Below are 24,265 nucleotides of genomic sequence, written 5' to 3' on the forward strand. Positions count from 1 at the left end.
CAAAAAGAACACAAAGGCTCATCTCACACTTGACAAAAAGCATCTTGATGATCTCTGAGACTTTTGGGAAAATATTTGTGGACAAAAGTGGAAATTTTTTGGAATGTTTGCATCCCATTACATCTGGGATAAAACTAACAGCATTTCATTAAAAAAAAAAATCATACCAACAGTCAAAATATTGTGCTGGTAGTGTGATGGTGTGATGCTGCTTTGCAGCTTCAGGACCTGAACAACTTCCTGCAATTGATGGAACAATGAATTTTGCTCTCTACCAGAAAATCCAACCATCAGTTCATGCCCTGAAGCTCAAGTGCAATTGGATTACGCGGCAGGACAATGATCTAAAACACCTCTGATCCTGCATTTCTCACTGCTAAGAGTGGTACAGTCAGTTATTAGGTTTATGGGGCAATTACTTTTTCACACAGGGCCAGGTAGGTTTGGATAACTTTTTTCCCTTAACCCTTTAAATCAAACCATAATTTTAAAACTGCAGTTTGGATTTACTTGTGTTATCTTTGTCTAATATTAATATTTGATGATCTTAAAGTGTGACAAAAAGAACAAACAAGATGGGGCAAATACTTTTTCACAGCACCTAACCTGTAAAAAAAACAAACAAACAAACAAACAAACAAAAACTTAATAGTTTTGATAAATCTTTACTAAACGCAGTGCACATCTGTCACAACATTCTTCAGATTGCTACAACATATAAATTTGTGCATAGACTTACATACAGTGAAAGTGAGCTGAGTGACAAAAGACAAACATTTTGTTTAAAGGACAGAAAAAACAAAGATATAAAGGAATGACAGGCAATGTCCAGTTAATCAGATGCATAGCAATATTCATTCAAGATTCCAGTCAACATAGAGTGACTTGGGCACTGTTCTCACAGACATTCATAGTCGCATACAAATGTCCATACATCAGTCACACTCACAAATTGTCAGTGAAATTCAGAGTTGCACCCATCAGGGGTGTAAAAGAGGTCATGGCAGACTCAGAGCTCGGGTCACATGAAAATCCTACCTTTCAGCAACAGATGTCTGTTTAACTCAAGGGTGAGAAGGGCTACGTAGGTTGTTGAGTGCAGGTAAACGGGATTAATGCATTATTTTAGATATCACCAATTTTGTTTTCTGGAAAAATAACAGGAATTTTTAATGACAAGTTAAAGTGACACAGCTGAGGTACAGGACAGCCACATGATACCCGGTAGCTAAAGACATTAACTGTCTCATCTGCCAGTCTCCAATTCTCTCAACTCATTCTCTCAGGCACATCAGACTCTCCAGGTGTAAGGCACGTCTCATCTCTCGCATCATCTCACACGCACATTCGCGCTAGCGCTCTCTCTCGCTCTCTCTCTCTCTCATAGTCTTGCGCCCTGTCTCACACTCTCGTTCACCAAGAGGCGTTTGGAGTTGGATTCTCTGGGATCTTTGGATGCAGCGATGACCGGTCATCTTCTGGTGATTGTCCAGCCAAAGGGTGCATGCTAAAACCCCCGGAGCATGGGCATCTCAGCCGGGAGTCGAGCCAGTCAGAGCCTCCTGCATTCTAGTGCGAGCCAGAGCATACCGCTGCACTATCTGCTTGATGTGTTCCTCCTCTTCACGCTGCAGAATCCGCAGGAAGTTCTTTAACTCGGGCATGGAGAAGGCATGCCACTGCAAATGAGAGTGGGAGAGAAGTTAAGTTAGTATATGTCAATAAGAACCATCCATTTATGTGGGATCTAGATGTGTTCATGTTTTACTCACATTGACTTCACCAGTTTCGTTCTCTTTGAGCACAAAGCTGAGGACTTTCTCATTCGGCCCAGCGCACAGACGCAGACGGAGGGGATGCTCAGTATCAGACAGCTTACGAATATAAACTGAAAGAGAAAGAATCCACTTAGTGAACACCAAACACTTTCAATTCTTTTAAAAAAGAGAAAGAAATCAGGATTTAATGTTAAAGCAGAATACCTTGGTCATGCCGCTCACTGCGCTCAAACAGAGCAAACTTGCCAGGATTGTCCACAACAGTGAACTTCTTCAATAAAGCCTCGATGACCTCGCGAGCCGAAGTACGAGAACTTATGTGCAAATGCTTGGATGCGTCCTTCGGCAGGTAGAAAGAGGTGCGCCGCTTCACTCCGCTGGCCCTCCTCCCCCCTGCATCATTACCCCCTTTCTTTGGGGTTGGAACAGACACGGGGCGGGCCAGCTTAAACTGCACCTTGATGAAGCCAGTGTAGGACCCATCCTTGTTCTGTTAAGGTAAAAAACAAAAAAACATTAAACTAAAAGATAAAACTTTTACACTGAAAGGTGGGGATTTGTTGTGGAAAAAAAAAAAATCATTGCTCACCATGTTCATGAAGAGATTGCTGTTGATCTGAGCATTGTATTCTTTCACTTTCTGCTGAGTGTCTGCTGTTGTGAGCTCCTGCTTACTCCATTCAATCTGCTCATCCTGGATGGAACAGAAGAGTTACAGTCTTTAACCACCAGGTGTCAGTGCTCCCCTCCAACAAATGACAGGAACAGGCCAGAAACAGCACAACCCACAGATTAATGCAGGAAAGCCCCCTTTTATGACCATGTCTTAGAACATTACAGGGATTTTCCCGCTCAAAATGAGCCTTTGAGGGGTGACTACACAAGTCCATGTCTGCATATCTATCTTTGCCCAGATACAGTTAAGGCAAAGAGTCTGTGGCACCTTACTCAAGAGAAGTCTAAGCATTTTCCTGCCCTTTTTTTGGCCATAACTAAAATGTTATCTTGAGTAAATAAAACCCCACTTAAAAAACAGCTGGTTTAAAAATCATAGTCCTAGTGGTTTCCCATCAGTGGAAGGCCAAAACATCTTTGATCAATGTGAAACTTTATTTATATGCAGGAAAAACCTGTGCATTAGTGTTGAATGAAAACACTGCCTGCCTTCAACGTGTTCATTTTTACAGAGGGTGTTTCTACTGTAGAATCATAAGGCCATTAATATGTAATGTGAGTAAAATTTGATTGCTGCGGGTTCTTCTACCAACAATACTGCTGGAACAAGAGTGTGACACACATCGGTAAAGGTGTTTTTAATTGATGTTCTGCATTTCTACATTTCTAACAGCGAGCACCAGTTGCATCAGACTCCCAACTTCCGGACAACGCAGCAAAAGAGGCGAACACAATGATGTCAGCTCTGTCCAATCCAGTCCAGCGACTCTGATGCCTCCATGTAGGAGGGCTAAAGGGAGGAGGGAGTGAGGGAGGAAGAGGAAGGGGGGGCAACTTGCAGCTGTTTGCAATGATGACTGTGGCCAACGGCTCCACACTGCATTCCTCAACTTGGTATTCATGTAAAAATAGCCACCCCTCATTGGCTCTTGCAAGCAGGGAGAGACAATGCCCTCCTCTGTTTTGCAGTCGCATCCTGTGAAGTCAGCTGCCTCATCAACCGCAAACTCCCAGTCATGTTTCAGTCATGCACACTTGGCCCCCAGCAGATGCAGGACTGTTACCTTAAAACTCAGGCTTTTCCTTGCATCTTCCAATTGAGTTCTGAGGCAGTGCAAATTCAGTGTTCACTGTATAATTATTCATGGTAGAAGCAGGGGTTTCCTCAGGAGCAGTAGCCAATATTTCAGATGTAGCCAGGACTGTCACTTAAGAGGAGATTAAATACTAAAATTTAATTCCTTATAGGCTACCTGTCATTTAAAAAAATCTGTTGAACCACAAACTACCTAAGAAAAATAGAGATGCAGGATGGAAATATTCATAGCCGTAATCCTTAGTGAGATCAATAAGGCTTCTGAGTTAATATGCTGCTGTTAAACAAATCAATAAATCAATATGTGGTGGGAGAAAATTATGCACACATAAACATTGTGTACTGTGTGGCAAGAACATACAAAAATACCTTTACACAGAGGATAGTTTATGGTAAATATTTCTACATTAATCTGCTTTCGTTTCCCACAGTAAAGAAACCTGATACCCATGTGGGTGTGTGTATGACTAAAGACCAAAAAAAAAATGTAAAAATGAAGAAATCCAAAACACCCCATGACTCATGTGCGATTGAGAAATTAATGTGAAAAACTTGAGAGACACAATGAATGGTGGGTGTTTGGCTGGAAACCTGAGAAGCGAGGTGCGTCACTAGAGCATTAGTTCAGCCGTGGGTCTGTGCTTGTTACAACAAGATAGATACACCCGTGTGTGAGTATGTGTGTTTGTATTCAAGAATTAACTACGGTTGATTTGCATTTTATAAGGTTCACACAAGTCTTTAATCTGTTTACTTAAAACTAGAAGAGCCACAACTCCACCCTTGAGTCTGCAGGGTTGACAACCATCTAGTCTGCTGGGGTTCCTTTGAGCAAAACAACTAATTTCCCTGCAGCATCTACAAAGAAGGCTGCCCAGCAACTCATCCCAGAAGTAAATAACTCAATCATAAACCAAACACTGATGAACAGAAATGGGGAAATAACGCGAGAACACAGTTCTGCTTTTGAACACCCACGGATTCACTTCCCTTTTATAGTTAAGAACTTTTATTAAAACCTAAAGTGTTTTTAAAATCATATTTCTCACCTGCTTAACTGCGGGACTGACGTTATCTTTACGGACTTTGGGGAAGAAAGATGTCCGGGCGGTGAAGTACTGCTCGAACTCGGAGTCCGAGTCCGAGTCGCTGCAGTAGCCGCTGCTGGTGGAGCTGCCCCAGGTCATCTCAAAGGAGGGAGTTTTGTCCGAGCTACTAGCCGCGGTTGTCATGCTGACTACTGTTTTAATATCCACTACCAAAGTCAAGAACCGTAACTTAACTTTAAACCACAAAACCCGTAAAAACGAATCGCTTTCGGGTGAGGTTATTTGAGATTCTCAGCTATGTCTAAAAAAAAAAAGAAGTCCTAATCGGCAAATGGTCGCTACCCTGAACGGTTATGTTAAAATATCTCGCAGACGACAAAATATCGCTAAAAAACGTCAACAACTATCAACAAGATTTCACTAATCTCCTCGAACTCAGCCTACCGGCCACGTTCCCACTGTACAAACTGTGTGAAACAGGATGTGTTCACGTCCCCGCCCTACAAGCCCCGCTTCCTTCCCCCCCGATGAAGCCCCACCCAGGTCGTCTGAGTTTGGAAATACACACAAACCGCCGCAGCCGGCAGTGATTGGACACAGAAAGGAAATACCAAATCCTTCTCCACTCAGCGGCACTCCTTCACCCCCTTCTTTCTCTCCCTTTTCCCGAGGAGGGGGGATGCTGCTGCTGCTGCTGTTCCTTCCCCTTCCCCTTCCCCACGGACCGCCGACCTATTCACGTGTTGCAGGGGCCCGCTGGTCCCACCGCACACAGCACACGGTCAGGAAGTGTGGGACAATTTTGAGTTTCCCAGCATGCGGAGTGTGCACGTTAAACTTTTTAACTTATATACACTAAACATAAACTTTAAAACTTGTATAATTTACCATACCAATATAACCTAACAATTATGTAGCTTGGATTATGTTTTTTACACAATGTCTTGATCAATTAAAATTAAATGCTGCTCTGTTGTTTTATTTGACTTTCTTAGAAATATAGGATCCACAGTGAAGTGGAAGATCTAGCCCCCATAACATGGGAGCCTACAACTAGCCTTAATGCAACTCACGTGCTACTGAACTGTTTGGTCTCATTGTGCTGCTGGCAAACTAATATACTTAGTCCCATTGAGAAAAGCAAAGAAAGTAGAGGTGGTAGATCAAAACAAATATGAGACTGACTGTATGTTTATATACAGCAAAATGTATTTATATCTATGCATGATTAAGAGACCATGTAAACGGTCCATTCTCTAAAAACATAGGTGTAGACTAATCAACCAGACACACTCATTAAGTGTATAATGAAAAACTGGTTGTTGTGAAAAATACACTCATTGTGGACATGAATGTTATGGTAATTTGGGGCTTTTAATGATTTCTGTGAACTGTTGTTTTTCCAGGGTAAAACGATTGTACAGCATACATCTTTAATGAGTTTAAAAAACAAGAATTGGTGCACAAGTCTGAATTTATTTGGGATTTTTTTTCTAATCCACACAGGGTCAAAAGTAGACATACAATATGAAATATATACATACACTCACTTAAATCTTAAATTCACTTAACTTCACAAGGCCAAGTCTTATTAACTTCTCATTACTGATCATTACTGACTACAGCTGGTAGTGTCTCTTTGCTGGCATAAAAAGGATTTGTTTGACAGCACTCACTGGATTGACCCATACTCAGAACAATGGGAAAGACCAAGGAACTCAGTGAAGATCTAAGAAGGAGAACTGTAGATTTACACAAACTGAGAACATCTCTTGGAGCCATTTCTAAACAACATCATCAATTTAAATAACCTCTACAGATTCTGATAATATCCAGTCAGAATTATGCCAGAAGCTTGTTGATGGCTACCAAAAACATCTGGTGCAACTTGTTAGGGAAATTGACCAGAAGGCTCAGATTTTTTTTTTTTTTGAAAGCACGGCAGGATGCAGGTCCCCTTCTTATCTTTTCTTTTTATTATTATTCTTATGTTATATTTATATTTAGTCTTCTTTAATATCCTGAAAAATGTCATGACCTAAGGACAGAATTTTGTTCCACTGCATGTAAATGTGATGCGAATGACAATAAAGAATCCTTGAATTCTTGAAGTTAGTTAAAAGAGACGTGCCTCAAAATAAAGCAAATATGAGATGGGTCCTCTCAAGAACTCACAATGGGAATCTTTCTTGTCTCCACTTCCCATCCCCCCCAGTAAATGCAGAATTAGACCCTGTCTTGAGTGTCCACTTCCTGCAACATCTCATTTCTAACACAGACTTTCTGTCTCTTCTGTCTGAGTTGTTTGTCTAAACTCAGGCTGAGATAAGCCGAGCTAATTTCCTCAAACCTCCCTTAGCATCAGACTGTACAGTTGTTACAAGCTATGCAACTGTCCACATGATGAGGGCATTAAACATCACGTGAAAAAAATGTGATACTTTAATTAGGTCATCCATCTTCTTAACAGCTCGTCCAACTTAAGGTCACGGGGGGTGCTGGAGCCTACCTCAGCTGACACAGAGTGAAAAGCCTGTTTTAACTGTTTCAGAAAATTCCATTTCATATTATTTTCTTATTTTTTTCATATAAATATAATATTTTGGAGTCTTCAGAAAATACAAGCCATTTGAATATATTACAGTGGGCTGAGATATTGCAATGGGAGCTTCTCCCAAAAATGGAGCGACAGAACATGTATGTATCATGTACCGTACACTGTACCATACTGTGGCAAATCAGCACAAAATACAGCTTCTTGTTCAGTGTTGCTGTAAAATCCTGGGTTTGTGTAACCAGCAGGACCAACGGCTAAATCAGTTTGTAGTGTCACAACAGTTCCTGGGCTCATATTAAGTAATTTGTGAAAAATGCAGCTCTGTGTTAGATTACTAATCAAAAGAGAAAAAAAAAACTGTTGCAGCTGCAGCCCAGATTTTAAGTATTCTTGTGCAGCAATGGAAACACTTCCTGAGCCACCAGGGGAACTGTTACTATGATGTGACTAAAGACAAAAAGTAATTCAAAGGTTTGCAGATTCTGTGGCTAGAATCATGCTATCAAAAAGCTAAAATCAGACATGCTGACAAAATTGTAATTTTTGCTACAAAATAACTGGCATTTAAAGCTGCAACACAAGTGTTTTTTATTCCAGCATCTATCATTTGTGATAAATAAACTGTGCCCTTTACCTCTGTTCATCTCAAACATCAAATCCATAATGTGTAGTTTTCATAGACTCAAGTAATAACACTGTAAAGAACCTCTATCCAAGAGCAAAGATCACAGTGGTGTAGTATTTCCAAATGGCTTCATCTATTTTCCTACAGGCTGAGGAGCTGGCAGCATCCTTCTGCATTTAGAGATCACTGATGTGAGGGTAAATATTAGCAGATATATATTAGTAAGGAATACTTGGAAGCCTGCTAGTGTGAACTAATTAGTTTTCTGATGCTACACCCAGAAATCCTCCATAATGTTCTGACATCCAGCAGGCCAGGACTGGATTAAAAAACAATATGGGGTGCATCTGAAATTAGTAGTGGTGCACTGGTACAGACACTTAAAATCTGCCAAAACAGATTATTAATCAGCTGTTTTTATCTGGATCAAACAGCCATCATCCACAAATAAATATACTTTTATGCCCAAAGTATGCACGGTTATAGCACAGGTCACAAGTATTATTCAAATTTTAACTAACTGTGCAAAATATTCAACTGAGCAGCCCACTCTTATTGAGCCATGAGTGAAACAGTTGAATGCTAAAAAGCTCACAGAGGGTAGTATTACAAGTTGGTTTTTTTTCAATGCTCTGAACTTGACTGTTAATTTCCTGGCAGCAAGTAGTTTTTCTAATGTGTACAAGTATACATGTACACTTGCAAGTATGCACACCAAAGCTCAAATACCAATATCAAATACAAATACCAAATACCAAAGCTCAAATTTTTTTTTTTTTTTTCTTACTTCCGGCGCCGCGCGAGCAGGCAGCCAGTTTCAGCAGCTCCGCACTAATTTACAGACTGCTGCATCCTAACTGCACAAAGGAGCGTTACCGCAGATCCTTCCTCCCAGCAGCTGTAAGACTTTATAACCATCACTGCTCCCAACAAAAACCACAATAGCCTACACAATGTAGGATAATATATAATATACTGTAAATAGTCCGGCCTGTTAAGGTTCAACACACAGGCACATCATGTACATTGTATATAGTGTTATTATTATTAGTAGTATTAAGGTTAATATTGTTTGTTGATTTTATATATATTCTTTTCTTAATAGTGTGAATTATTATATCTTTATTTATATTTATAATAACTGCGGCTGCTGTTACACCCAAATTTCCCCTCTGTGGGACAATAAAGGCTGTTTCTTCTTCTTCTTCTTCTTCTTCATTTTCCAGCAATGCTTTCATGGCAGCTTGTTATATTCTTTTGATAAGGAACAGGCGCTTTATAGAGTGAAGAATGCCAACTCACAAGATCTAAACATACTCTGTTGAATATCTACTGCGCTGGAGAGTTCCCACTATGGTGGTCCAAAGCAACTTTAGTGAGGGGTTTTCTTCTACTGATGTATATAGAGCAACCGAGACTTGCCTTGAATTCAGGTGAAAAATCACTCAAAACAGAATATAGGATATTTTCTGATTCACTGATTACTGGTATATCCTACTTTTCTGCAAGAGAAACTTAAATAGTTTTGCTGCTTGTTCTGTGTTTACAGTTGTGTTAAAAAGGAAAGTTTTCACTGGACTCTATGCGTGCCTGTGAAAAGCCAAGCACACCCTTACTGCTGCCATAGAAATTAGGATGCTAAATAGCAGCCAGGTGCTGCCAATCAAATACATTTGATTAACTGATCACAAGCAAATGTGATTGCCTCTCTAAAGGCAGAAGATTTGGTAGTTTTCTGGTCTGGAGCATTCAGGTCTGTATTAACATACTGCCACAATCTTCCAAACAAATTCAACACAGCCATTCTGTGTAAGGCTCTGAGAAACTGCAAAACACCCAAGAGCTACCTCTCAGACTCTGTAGGCCTCGGTTAGCATGTTAAATGTTAATGTTCATGACAAAACATTTAGAAAAAACTAAACACCTTGCAGTCACTAAGTCAACCATGAACTGTATACCAAAGTATCCTAGAGTCAAATATGAGGCCATCTGTCCAACAGCTAAAGCTTGGCTGACATTGGGTCACACAACAGAACAATGATCCCAAGCATAGCAGCAAATCTGCAAAAGAATGGCTGAAAATAATCAAGATGTTGCAATGGCCGAGTCCAACTCAAGACTTCAAACCTGACTGAAGCACTGTGGTCTGACGTTACGCCAACTGCATATAAACGAATGCCCACAAACCTCAACTGTGTGAAGCAACACTGTAAAGACAAGTGGATCAAAATTCCTCCACAATGACGTGAGAGACTGATAAAGTCATACAGAAAACAGTTACGCAAGTTATTTCTGCCGAAGAGGTGGTTCTACAAGCTCCACAAGCTACGGAATCATGGGGTGTACTTATTTTTTCACATGACTGCACAGAGTACTGTGAAAAATGTCTTGTTCACATGACTGCATATTTTACTAGCAAAGACTGATCTAAGACATAAAACTCTTGCTATTGCTGGGACAATACCCATCTATATTTATACACACTTCAGTCTTTACTGTCTCAACTGAGTACACATTAGGATAATGAAAGGTGATGACTCTTATCAAATTTTGTTGCTGTAGTGTTTTTTTCTTGAATGTGTCATACTCAAATATGGGTTTTAATGTACAAATCACACCTTATAAATGGTGTTACAGTTACATTTTTTTGTTCCTCAGTAAACAAACTTCCCCTCTGAATGACTTAACTTCCCCTTAAAAATATCATATTTTTAATGTCTGTCCTATCAGGAATTGCAATGTAGGCCAATGCTAACAGCAAATATAACTAAATCTGAAAGGGTGGTGCAACCGTTAGTTAATCCTGTGCAGTTAGTGAATGGGTGTGAACTGTGTGCATTTATTGCTGGGTTAACACGGTTCCTGTTTTCACCATAAAGCAATTAATTTCTTCCCTGAAACACTCGAGCACAGCTAACATGCAGTCTAAACAGTCAGTGCATTAAGTAACGAGCACAATTCAGAGGTCTCAAAAAGTGCATATTATGTGCCATTGACGATGGCATAAAAAGCAAGTGGAACCAACTAGTAATGCAGCTGATTAAGAGCAAAGGTGGCTGTGAAGTTATAAAGGATGCCGAGTCAGCTGTGCTCTTACCACATTTGTATCCGTTTCTATGGTGTGCTCCACGACATATGTGGGGTCAGCCGCGGAGCCTCGTTCCCAGATGCAGTCCAGCTGAATCAGGGCACGGCATCGGTAGTGACATGTGAATTTACAATCTGAAAATTCAGAAAGTCAGTTTAGACTGATGCTGCCAGACATGTGCACGATTAAAAAAAACATTGTGTAAGTGTGATGGCCTCTCGTCTGCTGGATGTTAAAGGTCACTACAGTTACTGTAATTTGGCTTTTACTTGCAGTTTTTGTTTATAGCACAATAAAAATGAATAAAACTATATTGGCAGGTCAGGTGGTAGAGTGAGTCATCTACTACCTGGCAGGTCGGTGGCTTGATTCCCTGCTTGCTCTGATCTGTGTCCTTGAGCAAGATACTGAACCCTGAATTTCCCCACAGCATTGATTGGAGCGTTAGGCTAAAAGTGCTTAGGCATACAAAAAGCATGCACATGAATGAGAAAGTGCTTAAATAGAGTAGAAAATTAGTATGTAAGCACCAGTCCATATTATTAGACACATATAAAATGAATAAAATATTTGATTGAAGAAATTGAAATGGCAATCTCCACTCAGTTAAGCTATGAAAAGATATTGCCAGCTGGAAGACTCACAGTATTTGTCTTTGCAAAGACTTGAATTCTGTGTGTTCTGTATTAATCAGTTTAAGAGTGTGACAATATTTCATATTCAGATTATACTTAAGAGACACTTTGCCCCCCCATGCTTTGCACAAACCACAGCTCTTTATTTAGGTGGGTTTCAGTCAATGGAAAGGAAGTTAGAGACTGAGAAATTTCTGAGTATGACTGTAGCTGAAACTCAGCCTAGATGATGACCAAACCACCAAGTGTATGCATGTCAGATCCTGGGTACATCTAAATAATAAAAAAAACTGTATAGTACTGACATTTATCCTGACCTAAAGGTCACAATTCTCTTTATTTTCCCAAAATGGTAACATGGAGAACATTTATGCTTATTTAGTATAAAGTCTTGTATAAGTCATCAAGCTGGGAAGATTGTCTGGGCTTGCAGGTACTCTGGTGGTTGCCTCTTCCTCTGTGTTAGTAAATTTCCTTTTTCTGTCAGTAGGCGCATTTCATGCATATGCACAAAAGTTTTGACACATGCACACACCCATGCACAAAGAGTATATATGAGCCAACTCACTGACACACCGCAGGCTCTGCTTGTAAAGTCCCCAGATGAAGTCTCCACACAGGTCACACCACGTGGGCTGAGTGTGGCTACAGGGTTGGAAGTTGTGCCCCTCTCCCTTCTCCTCTGTGAGCGGGGGGTCCTGGCTGCTGCTCAGTACTCTGATGATGCCCACACGGCTCAGCAGGTCGGGGACCTTTCCCGGGCTGATCCTCAGGGCGTTAGTTCTCTCCAGGCGCGGAGGTGAGCACGGAGCACGTGTACCTGTCAGCTCTATCTGCTCTTTGCTCGATCTGAGGTCACGGAGTTCGATGAACTCCTCCCAAGACATTGTGTCACTCAGTGCAGGGTTTCCTCCATTTTATCAGTAACTGACGGAAAAACAGACTATATATAATAAGAGTACAACATGGTAAACACACACACACACACAAAAATGTCCTTAACCTTTTAACTTGTGTCACTTTGTGAGTTCATTAGAAATCATCAAGTTAGTGTTAATGCTTTCATTTTCATTTAGTCACAAATTCTGAATGTTGGGCCTCATCTACCAGGGAACTAAACTCTATTAAAAAATATTTTAAAAAATATATTTAGTTGAGAAAAAGTAGCAATGCCACAATTTCAAACAAAATACATCTAGTAATGGATAATATATAAGCCCTGAACTTTCTTATTAGGTAATATCAGCTTAAGGTACTTAAGTATCAAATGTGAAAGTACTTTTGATACAGGAGAATACCCCATTTCCCCATTTACATATGATATTATTAGATTAAACACATAAACAGCATATTAATGTTATATAATGTCAATGTCCAGCATCTTGATAGTGATTTAATCTTAATTACATCTCACTAACATCACATCCTAAATTATACACTCATTGTTTTGTATGTAAAATCTCACGTCTACAAATTCAAACGAATAAAAGATAATGCCCCTTTGACAGGTAGTGAAGTATAAACATGAAACTGCACGAATAAAAGCATAAATGTGGCATTGTTCTTTACTGCTAACTCTCAGTATAATAAAACATAATAGTGACAGTAATCACACTGCCTTTTGTTGGCTCCATCACCTCATGGTTGTTTCAGTGCTGTGATCTAGTTGTTATGGTGCGGCCACATCTCCTGATACATTTTCAGGATGGATGGAAGTCTGCGTGTCCACAAAATCATTCAAACTCACGTAACTATCAACCAGTTTACAAGCTGTTTGGCTTGGTGTTTATTTTGAACTCCTGAGGGGACCCTCTTGCCTGTTTGTTTAAAAAAAATAAATAAATAACAATTCTGGAAACGCCCCGGAGTACAAATACCTTAAAACTTTATTAAAATACAAAACAAGAGCAAATAAACCAAATGTGTACTCTGGCACTAAGCAGGCCTCACATACTGTTGCTTTCTTCTTATGTATTCCCCCCCCCCTGCGGCTATTTTCACGTAGACAAATGTATGTTTGTCTGGAGGTTCGTAATGTAAGCAATCTGTACGCTAACATCTGCTAAAGGAGACAATAATCTAAAAAATAAGAAGCTGCTGCCACATGTTAAACTATGACACGGACCGTTCAATATTTTTTTTCACGAGAAATAAATCAGTTCGATCCTCATGTAAAAATACGCGGGGGGGTAATTTAAGCCTTAATTCCCAAACAGCTCCGTATTAAACGAATCACTTTTGAAAAAATAAAGGCAAATTAAAATCTAGTGTTTTAAGTCTAACTTACCAAAACACGGGTGAAAACAGCCCCGTGGCAGCCGCTTTGTCTCAAAACTTCTTCCATCCGAAGAGGAAAACTTTCCGCTGAAATTTCTGAAGGTTTCCAAATAACGGAGGTGTGCAGTTTCGGCTACATCGCTGGAAATAATCTCTCATCACCGGCCGCTCACAGCGAACGAAACGCCAGGCCCTACTTTTAACGGTAACATCAGAGTATTAAGAGCAGAGCCAGAGCACGTCTTTCAAGATGTTACCCATCTGTTGAGTCGGGCTGCGCCGCAGGAGGAAGCGGCCTATCATGAAAAAGAGAGAGTGAGATGAGACTGAGCTGCACCGACATCCGGAATGTTTTCGTGTAGGGGGTGCTTCTGAGTCCCGAGCGCAGCTGAGCGGGCGTGCAAACTCCCCACCACCACTAAGACCACTATCACAAAACATCACAGATCTGGGCTTTATCTGCCACACCACTAATAACTTCAAAGATATAAATAAATTCTAATTTAGTAAAATGCTCGATCCTTCAAGATTTCCAGAGTGCAAAAAGTCAACAATCCAACATTCAGAGTGAAGTCTGCATAACAAGAATATGAACTTAGAAAGAGGCATCTCTACTGCAACTGGGTGACTCTACCTGAACGCAGTTTGAAAGGGAGTTTTTTTTATGTGCAGCTTTCTGCCTCCTTTGTGTCGCAAAGGTCAAAGGGGTGTTGATGGTGAAAGAGAAGGTGCAGAGCTTCCTTGGCATTTTCATGAAACAGGTAAATGCAGAAGCATACAGGTTTAAAGCTTTATTGCAGTTTGATTACAATAAACTAACTTCTTGCACGGTGCATCGAGATTTTTAGTAATAAAAGAAAGAAGAGTCTGAGTATAAATGTGTCTGTGTACTACAGGAGCAGATTGCTCTCTTCTTATTGGCTCCCATCAGCCTCCAGTCCATACAGTCTCCCTTAGGTGTCAATGTGCAGGTCCCTGTGGAGCTTCTCTGTGGCCTCTGCAATGAGCCGGCAGGCTTGCTTGTGTTTTGGCCAGTGCTTCACCTGACACTCTCTGAAAAAAATGCATAATCAGGAAAATAACACACACATTTAATGTATGTTATAAACAAAATATGCCATTTGTACCCATTATTGAATAATGTAGCCTTGTGTTCTCCATTTGTTTCACCTACGAAATGACTGTCTGGAGCTCATGTTGACTTTATCAAAACCTTAGGAGTGACACGCAAGAGTGGGTAACTACTGAGCCGCTCCCACACGTGAACTTTGGACATTTTTGAAAGAGAAGCAGCAAGTTTCTTTTTTTTCTCACTAGTGGTTAACAGCAGGAATCATTCCCCTTCAGACATGTTTGCAGTACTGGAAGTACTCTGTGTGGCTTAGGCGAGAATGCAGCAGCACATATGAAGCTCCCCCACTCAATACCAGTGAAGGAAATCAATGTAATCCAGCATCCCACAGGCTGTGTAGTTGAGAGCAGGCAGGTTAAACCTAATGCTCATGCCAGTGCTGGACATTTGCTTCTGGGGGGAAACCTCTGGAGCTGAAGAATTGAAGCCAGTACAGCAACTGGCAAAAACTGCAGTTCTACTGGGTGCCACTTGGCTCCAGTAGGGAGTCAGTCCACACAGGCTTTATGTTAAAAACTACCAACTTTACAGCATGGTAAATGGACTAGTTCTTACATAGCACTTTATACAACACGTTTTGCATTTACCCATTTATACAAGCACTTTCTTCTACAGCTACATGCTCTAACATTCACACATTCACTCCGACGGTTGCATCAGAGAGTAACTTGTTTTTGAAGTCTTAAAGAAAATATGTCAAATCTCTGCAAAGCTGTCTACCTTAGGTTCAGCAAGAACTTCAAGAATCTGACTTGTCTTCCATGAGAAAAAGGAAGCGGTTTAACACAGCTAAACGGATATTACTGAGACACTGGGGGAGTAAGCACCCACCTCTGTATGGAGAATGAATAACAACAATGGCACAGTTGGCTGCCTGTGAGGCTGTTACAGTTTACTGGATAAGCTTCATGAATGCATGCTGACCTGGAACCCTTTTACCAGGTGGCTCTCTACAACTTAAAGAAATAAAATGGAAAGAAATACATGGGTACTACATCCTCTCATCCATATGAGGTCACTTCTGGCTTGGGGGCCAGAAGTGACCTCATATGGATGGTGGTGACCAGACACTAACGCTGAAGCTGCAAAATGCAGAGTCCAAATCCACTGAGTGACCTAAAGGTGGTCACGTCCATCTTTTATGCTGCTACTGATTCTTAGATGCGTCTCTGTTGGGTAAGTCTTAGAAAAGTGCAGGACTGCTGCACAAGCATGAAAACAGCTTTGTTTTCAGGCTGAGCTCAGGGTCTGTCTTACCTGTGACAGTACCACTCTCCCTGGCAGCGAGAGCATCTCTTTGTGGCCTCTCTCCCACAAGATCCACACTTGGGTTTCTCAGGGAGTAAACTCTCCATCACATCCAAGTCGTATGTCTGGGCCAGCCTAATTAAAATACACACTGATTATTCACAGCGCCTGAGTCATCTCTCTGGCCCTTCACTGATCAGTGACTGTGTTTTCAGTGTTACCTCTGGGCCTGTTGTCTCAAGTCACTTTCAGATGGGCTAAATGTTTCTTTGACTTGATACTTTGCTATTGCCTTCCACTTCCCAGAATTCTCACTGACAATGTGGTTCCACATTTCTGGGATCTATAAATAGAGAAAAGCTGAGGGTAAATGGACAGGGGCATTGTTTTAGACACAGAGATATGTGAACATTTGCGAGTGTGACTGCACCTGCTCCAAAATGAGCCCTTTTTTCGGAGGGGCTGGATCTGTAACAGCAAGATGAGCCAGGAAACGCTGCAGATCCACCAGGTTTGGCAACTGATCGATCAAGATGTCCGTCAAGAAACCTCTGAGCTGTGGTGCATGAAGGACAGTAAATACAGTGAAGCAAGAATAACAATGTCAGAATCATCAGTTTACACATACTGCACAAGAATAAAATGTGATTACAATAGGACACACGTGCTGTCTGGTTATGTAATTAATGAAGCAGGAAGAGGATGAGAAAGCTTATAATAGGAGGAAACATCTTGGTCAAAACAACCCTTGGAAACTGAATGTGTGCTCCAGCAAGGGAGGAGATGAGATAAGATGCTGGAGGACAATAATCCAGTGCTCACACGCTTCCTAAACACCAGTTTACAGCTAATATCCAGCAGCCATTTGGATGGAGGAGGTGATGCGATTTAAAATCAGTACAGACACGAGCAGCGCATCTAAAGCAATGATAAAATAAGTCTGAATCATCCACAGCATACCTTCAGAAGCTGACTCTTGTTGAAACTGCTGAAGTCGTACTTTCTTTGGCATTGCTCTTTGAGCAGCAGATTGTAAAGGGAAAGCCAGACCTGACCATCAAGTTTGGTCATCTTCAACTGATCCTCTACAGGTATCTTCTGCCACTTGCCATCAATGTACTTTTGTGCTTCACCTACAGTGGGAGACGCAATGAACAGGTTATTCAATGGTAAGACATTTAAGAACAGGCATGAGACTCACTCAAAAAAAAAAAGACTAAAAAGCTTTAAGACACAATTTGGTTGGATCTGAAAGAACCTGGGGGTCTTTTTACAGCTTTTTTACAGTTCACTTTTTAGATCTACCTCCAAATAATATACAAGTGAAGTCTTTGACCCCCACAAAGTACAAAACTCTCAGCATGTCTTCATCCTCTTCATGTTTCCATTGCCACTGTCAATGTTTTTATCTTGCTCATACCATTTTTCTTTTGGTTTCAATTAGCTGGGCAGCTTTTTTTTTTTTTTTTTTTTTTGACTTTTGACTTTTTTTCCTTCTCAGTCTGCCTTCTGGCATAGGCAAGCCTTGCCTTCTCTTCTGCAGCCTGTGTTAACATCTTTGTCTGTGCAGCCTTTGACCTTTGACTCACAGTGTAACTTTAAGAGAACATCCAAACAACACTTTCTCTTTCAGTCTTGTTTGGTGGCTCACGTTGTCGCAAATGATCCCACAATCCCGACAGAAGTGTAACGGGATGAAATTTCACCCGCCAATCAGGTGCCATGTTGCAAATCAAGCCGCTCGACAACGCCGCACTACCGTAACAACTACCGTAAGACAAGACCCACACCTGCTGCCGGCTAGTCAGATGTAATGAAGCACAGGAGCATAGGCATGAAAAACAGAAAAAGACAGAAGAAAAACAAACAGGTGGATTACTGATAAAAAAAAAAAAGATGGAAATCCAACAAAAGATGGGCAACGCTCATGCCTGTAACAAACAAAAATTCATAGCATAAATAGCATGGCCTTTTAGATAAAACACTTGTTTCCCTAGTGAGTTAGATTAGCAGATCAGCACCACTCTCATGATTGTGATAATTAAGCAGCTGTGGTAAACAACACAGTCAAGCTCTCTATTAATTGCACTTTTTTTTTAATAAACACAAAAAGCAATGTGACTGGTTTCCTTATTTTCTTTACGATACCTTCTCTAGAGCGACTCCAGGGGCAGCGGTCAATCAGCTGAACCAGCACACAAGGCAGGTTATGTATGCACAGCATCCGATTGATAACGCTGATGCTGCAAAGACACAGAAAACACATTCATTTTGTCAGCTGCAGTCTGTTTCTCAGTGCAATACTGTGCTCATTCCCTCTAAAACAAGTAAATCCCCAGGCGCCGTACCTCTCGGCGTGGTCTGTAATGTAGCGCAGCACTGACACAGCTTTCAGGGAGATTTCAAACTCCAAAGCTGAACTCTGCACCTGCAGCTCCTTCAAAAAAACAAAACAAACAGCGTGTGTAATCACTGTCAATTCGAGAAAGACATCTGCAAATGTGTCAAACTGAAAAAAACCCCTACAAACTCTCACCTCTATAGAGCGTATTTGTTTGACTTGGTCATAGGTCACAGAAACATCCCTGATCGCTTCGCTTGCCAGCAGGGTGAGTTTACGGTGGCAGTAATCCACCAAATCGAGAACAGAGTCATCAGCTGCATCACATGAATCCTGCACAACAAGACACAACCTCCTCAACCTTTTTAATGATGCTTAATTTACAACGATGTTTGGAGAGAACAGAGTCTGTGCTGTTATGCTGTGTGAAATGTTATAAGAAACTTAAAACATTAATAAAAATATATAAAAAATTGGGGATATTTGAGTTCTTACTGACCTTGTGAAACATTATGGTTTCAAGTAGGTTTATGATTGTGGCTTCATGGTGGATCTAGAAAGGAGATATAACAGAACACATGAAAAAAAGACCAATGCGAGCTGATCATTTAATATCTCATGGAACACTCACCACCATGTAAAGAGGAAAAGTGTTGTCGGGATTGAAGTCCTGCAGCTGGCATAAGATGGGAAACACTTTTTGCTTCCACACCTCGACAAGGATCATCTCATGGACCAGGACGGGAATCTACAAAGGGAACGGAATCGCTCACTTCAAGACAGTTCGCACACAACTGCAGGGCTTGTCTAAAAGCCCCTGACATTTTAGTATCGTGTATGTGCAGTGGTGACAGTCACCTTTCCAAATGACACCAGGAGGTCCTTGACAAACTCATCGTGCATGGCAGAGGCATTCAGTATTGCCTGTATGTTAAGTTTCTCAATATATTCATGCTGCCTGAACCACCTATTAACACACAAAGAGAAAAAAAAAAAATCATTACAGAACACAGAGTTTGGGTATGTTTTGTGATTGGCTCCATTATGAACCACCCAGACCTCTCAGGCGGTCTAATATCTGTCCTTAGCGACTTATTTAAACATGAAGCTTCACCAGATATTGTCAGAACATAATGAGGAGAGGACCCAAAAGCAGGACGCACAATCTCTGTGTGCAAAACAAGCTTTATTGATTAATAAAAATGTGAACAAAAGGTGCAGCACAAAGCCCAGTGATCCAACTAAAGACACCAAACTGATGGATAAGGAAACCGACAAGTGAAAAGCTGGACATGAGCTGGTACAGGTGGGCAAACGAGGATAGAAGAAAAATGAGAAGAAAGAATAAACCAAAACAGGAACCAAAACTAAATGAAATAGAATCCCAGGACCATGACAAACATCTTAAGTTTGCTCTAAAAAAAGTCAGCTCTGACTCTCAGTTCCTTTAAATTGAGGCCCAAAACCTTTATTATAATGAACTATAAACTACTGATTTAAATGTTTTTCATACAGTTTCTTATCAGTCTGAACTGCATTGTCTCATCCTAAAGAGATGATGCAGTCCAGACATCAAGTATTTGAAAAGACACATATTATTGGGCTCTCTGCTTCAATGCATTCGATTTGAAACAAAAGATACTACACCGAAGCGCCGCCAATTACAAAAATTATAGTCTCAGTTTTGATCTGTGTTGGTTTTAATCTGTATTATTTCAAGAACTGTGTTGCAAACTGAGCTCTTCTGACACCATAACTTCCAAGGCTCAAAGGTAATTGGCAGCTCAGTGTGTTTTTGGCAGATGTGTCCTTTTTGAAAGCCAGTCAAGAACAAAATGTCTTAAGACTTAATATGAGGAGTAAAAAAGTGATCATGCAAGTGAAGAATATAATAATGTGGGTAAAAAATAAAAGTCTATCAGACTGATATCAGTGGTAGGTGGCTGAACAGTTACAGGATACAGATGTACATGCTTCCTTATTAAAGATCAAGAGATGACTACAAGATCAGAGCATCAGGGGATTCACCAAAAGATGCAAACCACTGAAAAGGCCAGTTTTCTATTCATAAAAAAAGGAGAAAGAAACCATAAAAAACAAGCAGAATTGAGGAACAAAGTTCTGACAGCAAATCCACCTCTATCAAAATGATGGAAAGAGGAAGTGCAGAAAATAGGAACAGGTCATGAGTCGTAGCATCCTAAATGTGATTCTTTTTCGACTCGACTACACTGACATTTACTGGCAAGTTTCTTCATATGGGAAGATTTTGGGGGGAAGACAAGGGACCCACACACATTTTCACACAGACAAAGAGTGTTGTGACCTCAGTCAGCAAGTGCATAGCCTCTCTTATAGCGCCATACACAGGCAGATAGGCTGATAACCACAAAGGAGCCAAAAGGGGAAAAGGAGGAGGAAGTCAGGCTATGGGGCACTAAGTCAGCTTTACTTGCTGTCTGAAACAAAGCAGAAAACTTGTGTGTGTTCTTGTGTGTGTATTGACTCTATGAGGATAATATTAATATTAATGAATTAAGCTAAACAATAAGTGTTTGAAAATAATAAAGAATAGCTGAGAGTCTTATTGTATTATATTCCAATTTATCTGGGCTGGATTATCCAATGGGGATGGGCCCAGGGGTCCATACCACTTGGGGGCCCATCCAAGTTGCACTTGAAATCTTGACACTATTTTACAATAAAATATATGATATATTTGATTGAATACAGTAGGCTTATGAAAGGAGAAAAAAAAGGAGGAGAGGAGGAGAAGCAGACAGACACTCAGAACCCACTGTAGATCAAAGGATGATGACAAGACAGCATGAGACAGGAAGGAGATCACAGCAGGGAGACCGCACAGCTGTGATGCCTTAGTGTCACAGGGTCTTTACTGGAAACAGCCTAGACTACCTACAACCAGCACTTGGCTGAAGCTGGGAAGCTGCAGGGCTTAAAGCTCGTTGCTTTTGCCTGGCCATACAAATCCTGTTGTACATACCAGGTACTTCATTTAAGTAATTAAAAAAAGCTCTAGCTGCTACATTTTCCATTTAATATTAAATCCTTTAAGGTTGGACTTGTATTGTGATGGTTACTTGTCATTTCCTAGTGACATACATAGTAATTTTTGATTTTGTATATGTCCAGGGGGTCTGTACCTTGATGATCCAGTACATAGGCTGAATTGTTACCTGATGCCTGATTTAGAAATTGATGCCTGATTTAGAAACTGATGCAGAAAATGTACCAACTGATGGACAAAACCATCAGCATAAAGCAGGAAGTATCTGAAGCTTGAAATGACCTGGGTAATTGCCCCCTCCAATGCTCAAGCCTGCACTCTGCATGGGTTCACAGCAAAAATGTTATCGGCCTAATTTAGTAATCATGCAGATGCAGACATTATGTCTGCATCTGAAGTGCTGATCTATTTCAGCTGTTTAATTTGTAGTATTGAGAGCTTTGATCTGAGCTTTTTTGCTATATTTTAGAGAGGATTCCTTTCAGTAAGTTCCTTTAAAGATCACTTACAAGCTAAAAATAAACATTAAAGTGTTTAAAACATACACAGTATATAATGTACTGTGTAAGTAAGAAAGGATGTTTCAACTTCTTAAATCATCTCTGGTAAAACAGCATATATCCTGCTTCTAAATTCATAATAATGCCTGTTGAAAAACCATCGAATGTAGTCTCTACTAATCTATAACACATAATCGATCACGTTACAACTGGCTCTACTAGCTACCCTAACTCAGTTAGCTGGGTCATCTCACCTGTCTGAGCCCACTTTCTTGAGGGAGAAAGGTTCCAGACTCTGGATAAAGCCCTCTGCTTCGACGGGAAGAATTACCGATGTATCCATTATGGTCGAGATGTAATAAATAATTTTCCCTGTCGATTCAATAAACCGATTAGTGTTGTTAACAGTTCGATGTTAGACACGTCGAGTGTTTTCGACCGTTGTCAATGGTTACGAAGGGGTCACGCACAGAGTGCAGTTTGTGTTTGCCGCCATAGAGGGGCAGTAGAGCCTCAAATAGACACAAAGCAACACAGCTGTTTTTCTGGCACGCACATGCACTCATTAAAATTGTTTTGAAATCAGTTATAACAATAAAGACGATCCATATATAATGACCTATTTAATGAAATAGGTCAGTATGACGCATGAGACATTTTTTCCCCTACAAACATCCATTCAACTTAAAGTAATGGAGCTAAAGTAATTAACTAAAACAAAATAAACTACAACTATAGTAATATAATAATAATAACAATAACAACAATAATAATAACAACAACAACAACAACAACAACAATAATAATAATAATAATAATAATAATAATAATAATAATAATAATACAAACATTTTTAACAATAAAACTAAACTGAATGGAAAACAAAAAATTCTGAACAAAAAAAAAAGAGTAAAAAATAATGCAAAATTAAAAAAAACTGTAATAACTGATCACAGCTTCACCCAAGTGAAGTGAGTTTTTAGTGTAGCTAGTTCCTATGGCTGTTTTCATCATACTCCAGTTTCAGCTTTTTGGTGACTCGGAATTTCCCCTTTATTCAAACTCCAGGGTGGGCAGCAAAAGAGAGATGTGCTAACCTGCGAATATCCTCGTGATGACAGTCTTTCCTGCTTTCCTCAGAGTCAGTGGATGAAAACTTGCCTTTAGTAAAGTGTCTGTCCTTCAGAGCTGACTTTTGAAAGGTAAAGCCAGCATGCTGTGCAGTCCCACTTGTATGCAATATCTTCATGGCAAAAGTATGAATTTAAAAATATACGATCCATAGTATTTGGAGGAATTAATATGTAATAACAGCTTTCACGTTGTTGGTCAAAACTGCCATCCATCCATCCATCCATCTATTTATTGATTTATTTATCCGGGGCAGGATAGTGGGGGCAACAGCCTAAGCAGAGAAACCCAGACCTGCCTCTCTCCAACCACATCCCCCAACTTATTCTGGGCCTCCTCCCAGTAGGACATACCCGAACACCTCACCCAGGAGGCGCCCAGGAGTATCGGGCGACAGCCAAGGGCCGAAGCCCGGCGGACCAATCCCCAGCTATCAAGGCTGGCGATTGGGACAAAACTGTGCCATTTTATGTATTGCTGTATTGTAATAATATAGGCCAGACATTCGTTTTATACATATATTTTAAATGGATGAAATCCTAAAGTTGTCAAATCACTAGACACTTCATTAAGTACACCTTACTAGTTCTGGGTTGACCCATCTTTTACCTTCATGGCACAGATTCAACAAGCTGCTGGAAACATTCCTCAGAGATTTTGGTCCATATAGACATGACAGCGTCACACAGTTGCTGCAGATTTGTCAGCTGCACATCCGTGATGAGAATCTCCCGTTCCACTCCATCCCAAAGGTGCTTTACTGGATTGAGATCTGGTGACTGTGGAGGCCATTTGAGTACAGTGAGCTCATTGCCATGTTCAACAAACCAGTTTGAGATGATTTGAGTTTTGTGGCATGGTGAGTTACCTTGCTGGAAGTAGCCATCAGAAGATGGGTACTGTGGTCATAAATAGATGGACATGGTTAGCGGGAATACTCAGTAGTGTTTAAATGATGCTCAACAATGCTAAGGGGCCCAAATTATGCCAAGAAAATATTCCCCATACCATTACGCCGTCACCAACACCAGCCTCAACCACTGATGCAAAGCAGGATGTTTTCAAGTTGTTTATTGTCCAGTTTTGGTGAGCCTGTGTTAATTGT

General features: G+C 40.5%; 2 protein-coding genes across 4 annotated transcripts; both read right to left on the reverse strand.

Moving 5' to 3' along the window:
* Positions 1–649: 649 nt before the first annotated feature.
* On the reverse strand, positions 650–14,083 carry LOC115780923 (ras association domain-containing protein 1). Of its 3 annotated transcripts, none has more exons than XM_030730370.1 (7): positions 13,791–14,083; positions 12,072–12,446; positions 10,878–11,002; positions 2,368–2,472; positions 1,983–2,268; positions 1,773–1,888; positions 650–1,679 (listed from the first exon to the last, which is right to left on the reverse strand). In XM_030730370.1, the coding sequence occupies exons 2-7, from the start codon at positions 12,388–12,390 to the stop codon at positions 1,533–1,535; spliced, it is 1,098 nt and encodes a 365-aa protein (XP_030586230.1). In that variant the 5' UTR covers positions 12,391–12,446; positions 13,791–14,083; the 3' UTR covers positions 650–1,532. The 3 variants fall into 3 exon arrangements, with proteins under 3 accessions (XP_030586230.1, XP_030586229.1, XP_030586231.1); XM_030730369.1 differs by having other exon boundaries at positions 12,072–12,430; positions 13,791–14,082; XM_030730371.1 differs by lacking the exons at positions 10,878–11,002; positions 12,072–12,446; positions 13,791–14,083 and adding an exon at positions 4,599–5,084.
* Positions 14,084–14,572: 489 nt separating this feature from the next.
* On the reverse strand, positions 14,573–22,483 carry zmynd10 (zinc finger, MYND-type containing 10). The gene is made up of 12 exons (XM_030730105.1): positions 22,284–22,483; positions 19,360–19,468; positions 19,133–19,249; positions 19,001–19,054; positions 18,697–18,834; positions 18,509–18,597; positions 18,309–18,403; positions 17,121–17,293; positions 16,591–16,716; positions 16,382–16,503; positions 16,170–16,295; positions 14,573–14,833 (listed from the first exon to the last, which is right to left on the reverse strand). Exons 1-12 carry the CDS (start codon positions 22,370–22,372, stop codon positions 14,734–14,736), a joined length of 1,338 nt encoding a protein of 445 aa, XP_030585965.1. The 5' UTR covers positions 22,373–22,483; the 3' UTR covers positions 14,573–14,733.
* Between the last annotated feature and the right edge of the window lie 1,782 nt (positions 22,484–24,265).

This window comes from Archocentrus centrarchus, chromosome 5 (genome assembly GCF_007364275.1).
Source record: "Archocentrus centrarchus isolate MPI-CPG fArcCen1 chromosome 5, fArcCen1, whole genome shotgun sequence".
Classification (NCBI taxonomy): Eukaryota; Metazoa; Chordata; class Actinopteri; order Cichliformes; family Cichlidae; genus Archocentrus; species Archocentrus centrarchus.